At 32.2% G+C, this 12136-nt stretch overlaps 2 protein-coding genes across 2 annotated transcripts; one reads left to right on the plus strand and one right to left on the minus strand.

Moving 5' to 3' along the window:
- Positions 1-3086: 3086 nt before the first annotated feature.
- Positions 3087-5459, minus strand: LOC17883119. The gene is made up of 5 exons (XM_006289276.2): positions 5340-5459; positions 4838-5240; positions 4501-4748; positions 4179-4428; positions 3087-4100 (listed from the first exon to the last, which is right to left on the minus strand). The coding sequence occupies exons 2-5, from the start codon at positions 5040-5042 to the stop codon at positions 3220-3222; spliced, it is 1584 nt and encodes a 527-aa protein (XP_006289338.1). The 5' UTR covers positions 5043-5240; positions 5340-5459; the 3' UTR covers positions 3087-3219.
- A 3317-nt stretch (positions 5460-8776) lies between these two features.
- Positions 8777-10520, plus strand: LOC17882180. Its single transcript, XM_023781726.1, is given in 3 exon segments — positions 8777-8874; positions 8962-9206; positions 9604-10520. Coding segments are annotated over 3 exon segments (1230 nt in total). The 3' UTR covers positions 10491-10520.
- The last annotated feature ends 1616 nt before the right edge of the window (positions 10521-12136 follow it).

The raw sequence follows: 12136 nt of genomic DNA on the forward strand, positions 1-12136 counted from the left end.
GCTCCCAAAGTTACTCCAACTAATAAAGAAAACAAGAGAACAAAGATCTTCATAAAAGTGTGTTTTACTTCATAAAAGCGGAAAACGTAATATTCATACCCCAACTCAATAAGTATGTTCAATGCATACCTTAACTCTACCTACGTGCAAATAAATACCTAAACTAATTAAATACTCAAATATACTAATGTTATTGTTTCGTGCATGATCATACATACACAAGACGTCGTTAAGATCCCGTTTACCGTAGGTGATGTGGAGGCCATGTCATTAATGACATGTTTAAGCTGTAATCCAATCATCTAAATTCTGTTCCAAAATTAAATGATGTCGTTTTGCTCTAAATATAAAAATGTCTCCTTTTTCAACAATGGCATCATCCGCTTCTTCAATTTGAGTTATGAAGTGAACTAATTATGAAACTTCGAGAAAATTCTTAAACTACAACAAAAGAAATTCTTAAAATCCAAGAAACATTTTTTATCATTCTAAAATTTAAGAGACACTACAAAAACCAACTACTAAATTCCGAGAAAACCAAGTAATTCTTGAAAAACACCAAACCACTAGAAGCCACAGCCTTGAATCCTCACTCAAACATATCTTGCAAATTTATGATTTTAAAAAAAGACAACGTAAGCTTGCTACCAAACCACATAAATTTATAAAGTAAGGTTATTACCAAACTAATTAAAACCTGTGACGTTTGGTTTACTTGGCTTGACTGGCTCTGGGACTCACCAACTCCCATATGTTTCTTCTGAGGCATTCTGATTTGTACACCAGTATTTTTACAAGATTATGTGTTGTGTCCTGATAAACCACACCGACCACAGTGCATTATTCGATCTTGTCTTGAGAGCTTTGTTTTCTTATTCGGAGACTCACTCCCTTGTATTCCCTTTACTTTCAACTTCTTTTTGGGAGACTGATTCTTCCCCTTCTTTCTTTTTCCTTCTTATTGCGACCTTGAGTTGGCTCTCTTTGTGGTCAACACGGGACTGTTAAAAAGGTAATTGAGATTACCTCATTTCATCTACCCATTTCTTATCCAAAAACTCATCATGAGAAGAGTCTAAAACTGGGATGAAACATTTGAAAAGGAAACACGTGACATAATTTCTCATTCTTGCACCACCATGATCAATTTGTTTTCGATTTAAAGACTCATCGTTAAAAAGCCTAATACCGAGCCGAGGCATATCTATGGTCAACATGGGACTGTTAAAGAGGTAACTAAGATTACCTCATTTCATCTACACATTTCATATCCAAAAATTCATCATGAGAAGAGTCTAAAACCGAGTCGAGGCATTTGAAAAAGCAACACGAGACTCATCATAAAAAGAGTCTAAAACCGAGCCGAGGCATTGTTATGGTCAACACGGGACATAATATCTCCTTCATGCACCACCACAACAATTCTGTTTATGATTGAGAGACTAATTGTTATAAGAGTCAGAAACAAAACGAGACATTTGTATAAGTAATACGGGACTGGTTTTTTTATGCACCAACATTATACAAATCAAATTATGGAAACAAATTATGTAGGATTTTGATTAAAGAAATATAGTTTGATTTGGGTTTATAAAATAGTGGTTAAGGTTTAGATTTTGTAACTAAACAAAATTATATTTCGGTTTGGGTTGACAAATTAGTGGTTAGGGTTTAGATTTTGTAATTAAACGAAATTATTTTTCGGTTTGGGTTGACAAATTAGTGGCCAGGGTTTAGATTTTGTAATCAAACAAAATTGTATTTCGGTTTGGGTTGACAAAATAGTGGTTAGGGTTTAGATTTTGTAATTAAACGAAATTATATTTTGGTTTGGGTTGATAAAATAGTGGTTAGGGTTTAGATTTTGTAATTAGACGAAATTATATTTTTGTTTGGGTTTATAAAATAGTGGTTAGGATTTAGATTTTGTAATTAAGCGAAATTATATTTTGTTTTGGGTTTATAAAATAGTGGTTAAGGTTTGTTATATTTTTTATTTTTTTTAAATATAATATGATATGACATATTGTTTTATTTTGATTGGCTAATCAATAGGGGGTGAACCCAAGTATTGCTCAACAAAATATGTATCTCATTCTATTTTGTTTTACAAACTTAATTAATACAAAAAAAATCCAAACCTTCCTTTTAGTCATTCTCTTTTAAGAATAAGCCTTCATATTTTATTTTCACACCAATTTTTATTCTCTAACCAAAGTCAAACCAAATCTTTTAGTTACTCAAGAAAAAAATTCTTGTATTTTCTACAGAGAAAATGGCATCAACAATTGAAGAAAGAATTGGTCGAGCATACGTGGAAAAAAATTCTAGAAATCAACACTAAAATTATTGTGCTTTATGTTATTTATGTTATAAATTTATAATTTGTATCTCATGTATATTTAAAAAATTTAATTTACAATAATTTTTCTGTTTTATAAAATTAAAAGATTAAATATTTTTATTTCATTTCATTTTTGAATAAATATTTTTTCCTAATAACTACAAGTTAAGAGCCTACCAATAAACACACAAAAAACAAAAAACAAAAATACAATCTCTTAACACTTAAAATTTTAATACTAAAATATGCTTAAGAACTAATCTTAAGAGTCTACCAATAATCATGCTCAACTAAATTTTCCGGCTCCACTGGACTCTATCCTATTGTTGTATATCTGGTTTTGTTTCTATTTATTTGACATCAACAATTTTCTATTTACTTTGGCAACTAGATACTTCTCATATGAGCATTTCTATGTCATATACTGCAAATTCTAGTAGCTGAATACGGATCACGATTTCTTGATTAACAAAGAAAATCTTATGAGATATGGAAACCATGCACTCACTTACCGAATTGTCGACAGAATATTCTCCCATGTTCTGTCTAAAAAGCTTGATCTTTTTGATTGATTTTTTAATGCCTACTACTTGAGATTATATTTACTTCCGTTTAAGAACTATAGAAGTAATGCATTGGTTCTCACGTTGCTAGGAAGTTCACTAGCAAAGTTGAAGGGAAGATAGGGTTTATGAGGACTTTTTGTATTTCATACTTGCAGAAAAAGATAAATCGTTAGAGCTTAGCATATAACTCTGAACTGTTTGTGTACTATTTATTACTAAGCCTTCCTTTATTATACTGACAACTCTTTATACAAAAAGACTCAAAAATAAGGAGAAGAGTCATCTTCTGTACAAAGCGGAACTGTAAAGTTACCAGAACCTGTCTTTATTAACACTAAGATAACCAGACATGACCTTTCCACCAGTGTTCCTCATACCATCGATGAGGAAACACCAAGTGGAACCCAATGCCCCGACGAAGAAATCAGCGTCTGACGCCATTAAGAAGTTAACCAAAGGATAGTTCGTGCTCATCTCTCTACCAAGGCTTGCTTCATACTCAGCCATTGATTTATTACCGACTTGTCTCGCCACTTTTGTGTAATAAAATCTCCAGTTAGTATAATCTTTACTTCTGTCCACAACTTCTTTCATCTCTGTAGAGAGCCAAATCTTGTTGAGTTCTGGAAACCGATCTCTGATCCGATCAGCTAACCGCATATACTCTTCTAAAGCTGCAACTCTCATCTCGCACGCTTTGTCTCCCATCCGCACGTGAACGCTCAGCATTGGCCTTGGAATCCACGGCTTGTGATCAGACCACACCTGTTCCTCAATCTCTGTTCTTGTCATCTTCTTCTTTCTCCAATCTCCTCTAGACAGAATAATCTTGGCAGCTTCTTGACCAAACGCAGAGTGTCGAGCAGCGTTCATTAAACCACAAGTGTATTCTGTTTGAAATCTCATCAAGTATCTCACTGCTTGTGCTCTCCACCATCTCCTATCCATTTTCCGGTGACTGGAAACTAAACTTCCGTTTATTTCTGTCGTGGGTTTCATATAACTCCAAGCCTTACCCCATAGCTTTGGTATAGGCCCTGCCCAAATCTCCTTTGTGCTGTAGTTTTGTTTCCCTGTGACAATCCCATTCTCCCACGCTTCTCTGTTTTTCGCAATCGCAAACGCTCGTTTTCGACACTCTTGTGATGTTTCCGGTAGAAAATAGCAAGACCAGCTTCCACGGGATGATCCTGCATCCATACAAAGAGTAACACCAAAATCAAACCCAAAATTTGGTGCTTATATACACGGCTATAGACTTTGTGTACCTTTGCAACCGTTGTGATCTGCTCTATTATAGTACTTTGTAACAAGCACTCGGTTTTCGTTTATAGCGATTGCGAGAAGTCCAGTCATTCCCGCAATCTGAGCTCCAATTCCAAAACCAGGAAGTGTTTCCCAATCAGCTACAAGGAACTTAACACTCTTGTTTCCACAATCCAAAGGATGCTGATGAATCCATATATCTCGTTGCACTTTCCTAGTCAATGGATAGTTCTCTTCATCCCCTCCATTGATCTAAAAACAAAGCTTATGATTGTTTACTCTCCTTGACGACAACAAATAAACAAGAAGAAGAAAGAAGCATACCCAAGAAGGTAACGTTAGATTCGATATCTCTGTATCTAATCGCTGCCTAACTCGCGCCCTCTCCTCACAATTCTCCATATGTGGAGCGTTTGGTACAAGAGATTTATTCATCCCTAACTTCTTAAAGAAGTCTTCTTCTTTAAGTAATAAATTATCCCAAGCAGAGACCAAAAGCTTCACATCATCACCATCTTCTACCTCAGCTTTGGTCTTCAATTTCAATGTACGGTCTATACTTGCAACCATATCTAACATATAAGCAAAAGCTATCATTACATGAAAACAAAAACACAACAAATTACCAAAATAAGATCCAAATCTTTTGTATAAAACTTACTGATGATGTGAGATGTGGAGGAGTTGCAAGGAGGAAAAGCAGAGGAGAAGGAGGCGAATTCAAAGGTTCCAAGAGAAGTAAGAGCAGCTAAGAAAAGTGAAGTGAGACAGATTCCACATAGAAACCCAACTACACAGATTTGACATGGAAATGAGTTTCCAAGCTTTAATGCTTTCTCTGAAACCAATCTTTCTAATGACTTCATTGCTCACAAGTCACAACTCTAGATTTTCTCTATTATTGCTCACTAAAAGAACCAAAAGAAACACTTTACCAAACCTATCAACCAAAACTCACATGATATTTCTCTACACTTTTTGTTTCTTTTCTAAGATAAAATTATAAAGATGCTTCGATCGAAATACATTTGTTTCCTTCATCAGTGGTCCATTTTTTCAGTAAGCTGCAACAAAAAAAAAATAAGAAAGAAAAATTTAATTAGAATTCTCAATATAGCCAAGATCAAACCAAACGTAATTAAGAAAAAAGAAATCTGATGAACCTTTATTATATTTATTTGATTTTTTTTTGCAGCTGAATAAGCACAAAATGAATAGAAGAGAAGAGAAGAGAAGAAGAGGGAGGAGAAACCCATGAAACGGATTTGTCACATAATTATGGAGATAATAAAGGAGAGAAGAGCATAACCGTTGATAGTATCTAAACCTCATTTGTATTTTTTCAAAAAACATTTTGTATTGTATAAAATCTTTTTTTGTTTAATTAAAGAATTATGGATTTCGATGTTAATATGACACTTGGATAAAAAAGAAAAAAGAGAAGAAAAAGCTTTTTATACCAGCTGGTCTGAAAATGAGGCAGAGAATCATAAGACAAAGTCACTTGGTTCAAGCCAAGAATCCACTTAGAGAGATTTATCAATCTATCGACATTTGTTTTTAGATTCTTTTAGGACAAAGAAGTGGCAAGTGAGAGAGTTTGATGTGAGCATGCATGGTTGTGTTTTGTTGTCATGTGATTAAAAAAAGTAATGTTTTAATTATAAATGTTGTTGTTTGGTGAAGCAATTAACTACGATTCGTATATGTGACATGAAAAAAGTAGAAGTGACTTGGTTTTAAAGTTTAGTATAGAACACGGAATAATAATGTTAATGATTTCTCTTTTTGCTTTCTTTTGGTACTTTGTTTTACTTTTGTAACCATTTCTGTTTAATACGTAACTTAGTTTTTATATTTTTACATGATAGTTGTTATACGTTTGAAAAATTAGTTCTTCCATAACTTTCTGACCAAAATACATGTTGGTTTGGCAAAATGAAGTATGTATGATATCATAAACGATTAAATATCGTATAATATTCATGGGATAATTTCATTTAGTATATTCTTCAGGCACTGATAAAAATGGAACAAAATATTGAAATTTAAATAAATATATATATATATATATAAAGTTACTTTTCCTCTATTCTCCTTCCGTCACGTCAGCGCCACATACTCCACCATATCATCATTTTTCTTTTTACTAAATCCAAAAGAATATGGGTTTAGGTCCAACACTTTCACAACAATCAAAATACAAAATCTAAAAAAGCAAGGGCCTGAGGTCCAACACATAACAATCAAACCGGTTAAAAAAATTAGAAAAACGTGGGATACACGAGTTTGAACTGGATGATTAAACGGAACATGGAAAACATTTTCTATAACAATCGTTTACAAGAACGACAAATTTGCAACAACGATACCGATTTCAAAATCATTGGCCAGAATACATAGATTCGAACGTAGGAAAAAACGGGAAACAAGCCAGATCCTAGAATGAATCAAACCCAGACACCGAAAACTTTATCTCTCTAATCACATACTTAGTAAAAAGAGAGAATGCCGCATAAACTTTTCATCGACCTCTGACGAATACCAAATGATGATAAACATTTCAAATACTAAATTACTATAAAATTGAAAAAATAATCGATATGAAAAATAGAATAACAAAAAATAACAACAGTAAAAAGCCAACAAAACAAACAATGAAAAACAAAAAAAAAATCAACGAAAAATTATAATATAACTAAAAATAAAAGAAAAATTTTATAAAGCTCCCGCGCGCAGCGCGGATCAACAACTAGTATATATATATATCTGTTTAGATCTTAGAAAACTTGTAGATTTATAGTTGTTTATAAGTAGGTTCGAAACGTATGTATCCCGGGAAAAACAATCAAACCAAAAATATTGAATCGAAAACAAACTAAAAAAGGAAGAAACGAACTTAACCAAAACCAATATAATAACTGAACCGAAAATATCGAACCAAAACCGAATCGAAAAAAAGAGGAACCAAACTGAACAGAACCCAATATAATAACCGAACAGATAGTAAACTTGAGAACTAAAAAAAAATAAAAAAAATTAAGCGATTCCGAACCGAAACAAATTATTCTATTTTTATTAAATTATATTTACAAATTATATATATATATATATATATTTTTAATCATATTGGGCTACCTAAAGTGGAGACAAAATAATTACAAAATGAAGAAACATGAGACTGGCATAGTCAAACCAAACAATAAATAAAAACCAAACCGTTAGATTAGCATTGTACTCATCTGCTTTTTCTATGATTTTCTGAGCCAAAACCCATACAACCCTTCAAGCCTGAAACAAGATCATGTTATACGGTTTCATCCCAAATGCTATATTATACTCACCTTACTTTCTACGTTACATGTTACAATGTGGTTGTGTGTACATCAAACTGTAATGCTATGTATGAGCATTAACCTCGTTTGGTGTGCAAAATCAGACATGCAGAAGTATTTCACATTGAAAATATTTTTTTTGATCATATTCTTCGCCATAAGGTACTTATCATACTGAATTTGATAGGTGTTATGCTTGATCGCCGGAAGCGATTCTATGTTTTGTATTATAAGTTTTGAGGTTTGGTCAATTAATAACAATTCATTGTCATTAGTCCTTTAAAAAGTAGTTTAGTAATAGTCCACATGATGATAATATATTAATCTTTTAACAAAACACAACATGTCAAAACCTCTATCATATGAAACTCTCACTTGTCAGGGCTATGTCCTAAGAAAATGAGCTTCCCACTTTGATTAATTAGTTCATTAACGTTTATTTCTAGGTTTCTTGAATTAGTCACTTTTTTTGATAACTTCAACAAAAATATAATTAAAAAAATGTCGAGTGGATTTGTGTTTTGATTCTCTCTTGTTTTCAGACAAGCTGGTAAGCAGGCTTTTAATTTGTTCTATCTTTCTTTTTGACCCAAGTGTCGTTTATATTAATCAAAATTTCACATTTTCCCAAATTTTAAAAAGATTATTACTGTTCTTTTTTCCCACATGTTTTAAAGTATTTTGAGTTTAGATATGATCAACACTAATGGTCTCCTCTTCTTTAATATCTCCATAGTTATGTTATATCTCCTACAAGTAGGTTTGATTCTTACTTCTTACTTCTTACTTTCTAAGCTAGAAAATAGAGTATAGTATGAGATGAAGACATTGGAGAGATTGATTTCAGGGAAAGCATTAAAGCTTGGAAACTCATTTCCATGTCAAATTTGTATAATTGGGTTTCTATGTGGAATCTGTCTCACTTCACTTTTCTTAACTGCTTTCACTTCTCTTGGAACCTTTGAACTCGCCGCCTTCTCTTTCTCTTCCTCATCCTCTACTTTTCTTCCCTCTAATTCCACTACTCACATCATCAGTAAGTCTTACAAAAATGTTTGGTAACTTGTTATTGTGTTTTTTCTTAGTGTAATAAAAATTGTATATAAATGCAGATATGGTTTCAAGCATAGACCACAAACTGAAATGGAATAACAAAGCTAATACGGAAGATAATGATGATGAAGTAAACCTTTTGGTTTCTGCTTGGGACAATTTATTACTAAACAATGAAGACTTCTTGAAGAAACTAGGCGTGAATAAATCTGATGTACCAAACGCTATACATTTGGAGAATTGTGAGGAGATGTCACGAGTTAGGGAGCGTTTAGATAAACGTATAGCTAATCAGACGTTTCCTACTTGGGTATCTGCTTCTTCTTCGTCTTCTTCTTTTTATCCAGTAATTAGTATGATGGCTGATTAAATTGTAGTGTCTTATATATCAGATCAATGGAGGAGACGAAGAGAACTATCCGTTAACTAGAAGAGTTCAAAGTGATTTATGGATTCATCAGCATCATTCGGACTGCGAAAACACGAAACTCAAGTTCCTTGTAGCTGATTGGGAAACACTTCATATTTATGGATCCGGAGCCCAGATCACTGAAATGACCGGACTGCTTGCAATTGCTATAAACGAAAACCGCATTCTTGTTGCAAACTACTATAACCGAGCAGATCATAATGGTTGCAAAGGTACACAATGTTTTCTTTCTTCTCCAGTATGCTTTATTACGATTTTCTAGTTAGGCGCTAGGTGCACCTGTAACTATATATGTATAATATAATATTATCATGATGGACTACATTTTCTTTGTTAGTACGTGGAAAAGTCTCAATGTTGTGTACTTGTGTTGTTATTTTTTTTTTACCAAAAGTCAATAGCTCAACTTGTAAAGATTTTAGGTAGAAGTCGAACGACTCTTGGGATTTGATCATATAACATGTGTTAGTTTCGCGTTTGAGAAAATGTACAGACCTATGCTTAGTACTTTTTAGTTTAAGAAAAAAAAATGGTATCATTGTTTTTGACTATTACACGTACGGAAAGGAACAAAATGTGTTGAGTATGAACTTCTTTGTTTGGTTTCAGGTTCTTCTCGTGGAAGCTGGTCTTGCTATTTTCTACCGGAAACGTCAGAAGAGTGTCGAAAACGTGCGTTTGCGGTTGTGAGGGATAAAGAAGCTTGGGAGAGTGGGATTGTTACGAGTAAACAAAACTACAGCTCAAAGTTGATATGGGCTGGACCTATACCAAAGCTATGGGGTAAGCCTTGGAGTTATATGAAACCTACTACAGAAATAAACGGAAGTTTAATCTCCACTCACCGAAAAATGGATCGGAGATGGTGGAGAGCACAGGCTGTGAGATACTTGATGAGATTTCAAACGGAATACACGTGCAATTTAATGAACATTGCTCGAAACACCGCATTTGGAAAAGAGGCTGCTGAGATTGTTTTATCAGGTAGAGATTGGAGAAAAAACAAGAAGAGGAAGATTAGGACAGAGATTGAGGAACAAGTATGGTCGAATCACAAACCGTGGATTCCAAGGCCAATACTTAGCGTTCATGTTCGGATGGGAGACAAAGCGCGCGAAATGAGAGTCGCGGCTTTAGAAGAGTATATGCGTTTGGCTGATCGGATAAAGGATCGGTTTCCGGATCTTAAGAGAATATGGCTGTCTACGGAGATGAAGGAAGTTGTGGACAGAAGTAAAGGTTATGGGCGTTGGAGATTTTATTACACGGAAGTTGCGAGACAAGTTGGTAATAAGTCGATGGCTGAGTATGAAGCGAGCCTTGGGAGAGAGATAAGTACGAACTATCCTCTTGTTAACTTCTTAATGGCATCGGAAGCTGACTTCTATGTCGGAGCATTGGGTTCCACTTGGTGTTTCCTTATTGACGGTATGAGGAATACTGGTGGCAAAGTCATGTCTGGTTATCTAAGTGTCAATAAAGATCGGTTTTGGTGAGTTCTCAAAAGTTTCACCATTAGATGTTACGTAAAGAACAAGACTCCGTTCACGGTTTGGTTTTATGCATCATGCATGGATTGTCCAACATAAACTTTCTTTTTTGAGTAATATATCTTTGTTTTGAAGTTAATACTAGGTAATATCCCGCGCATGCGCAGGTTGTTGTATATTAAGTTAATAGTTTAAATTTGTTTAATAATTATAAAGAAATAGAATAAATAATTTTAATATCAATGATATTTTTTTTTCACTTTATGTATTTAAGTCATATATACAATAGAAGCATACATCGATATCTATTGAATTTAGTCGTTGATTTATTGTTCAGTTCTTATAGTAATTTTCTCCAGTACTTTTGAGCATTTTTACGTAAAACAATAATATTGCTAATGATAAAAATATAAATTTACTATGATTTTAAATGTTTTTTTTTTCATATCAACTCACACATAACCTAAATTATTTAGTAATTAAATCTAAACTATGTTGAAAGTAACAAATTATATATTTCCTATAAAATCATATGAAGTGCAATCAAAAGCTTTTGAGAAAATCCCAAAGAAAATTTTTATTTTTAATCTCTTTTTAGTTTCCTATTAATTTAAGTTATATCTCTAGGTTTAGTTATAATTTTTTATCCTTGTAGTATAATAGATTAAAAACTGAATATCAAAAATTTTTTAGATATTAAATCAAGTAAAAATCATAATGTTATTTATATTACTAAAATTTTAATCACAAGCAAAATATAATGATCATTATCTTTAAAAGAATGTCTTACAAATTGGTTTGATAATTATATAAAAAAGTTCTTTTGCCAAAAAAATACATACTTTTTGAATAAAATAAATATACATGTATATTTAGCTTGATTTTCTTATTGTACGATAGTAAGGACAATATTTTCGAATCTCCATTGATAAAATAATATTATTATAGCCATAAATTATTATTATACATATGTATTATATACATTCAAAAATATAAGAAAAAATGGAGAAAGGAAAAAGTACATAAAAACCAAAGAAGAAATAAATTTGGAAAAAGTAAAATATAGTAAAACCAAATATATAATCAATCTCTTACAATGATATCTTAATTGAATCTTGAGAACTTTTGAGAAATGCCCCTTTTGGTGTACCCCTTTTTAAAAATATTCTTCTTTTCTATCCATTTTTAAAAATACCCCTTTTCAAATATGAAAAATTATAAAGTTTTATATGGTTGATAATGTAAATCAATATCATCATTACTACTGGGAGACTAATCCAAATATTTATAAAGTTTTAAACGATTTTAAACGGCATTTATAAGTATTTTATAAGATTTTAAAAGGTTTACAAAGTTTTTAAAAGGTTTTTGAATAATTTTTAAAAGGTTTTTAAAAGGTATTTATACGGTATTTATTAAATATATATATATAAGTTTACATACACATAAAGAAAAATATGTGTCTATAAATATAAGTTTACACATATTTGTTTCGATAAATTTGAAAATTTATAGTGACTTTTTGATAAAAATAGAAAGAGGGGTATTTTTAAAAAGCAGTATGGAAATTGGTATTTTTGAAATTCCCCCTTGAATCTTCAACCCATGCAAGAAGCCAAGAACATTAAAGAAAAAACAAAGAAAATATTTAG

The sequence above is a fragment of the Capsella rubella genome, unplaced genomic scaffold (genome assembly GCF_000375325.1).
Source record: "Capsella rubella cultivar Monte Gargano unplaced genomic scaffold, Caprub1_0 scaffold_6, whole genome shotgun sequence".
NCBI classification, from domain to species: Eukaryota; Viridiplantae; Streptophyta; class Magnoliopsida; order Brassicales; family Brassicaceae; genus Capsella; species Capsella rubella.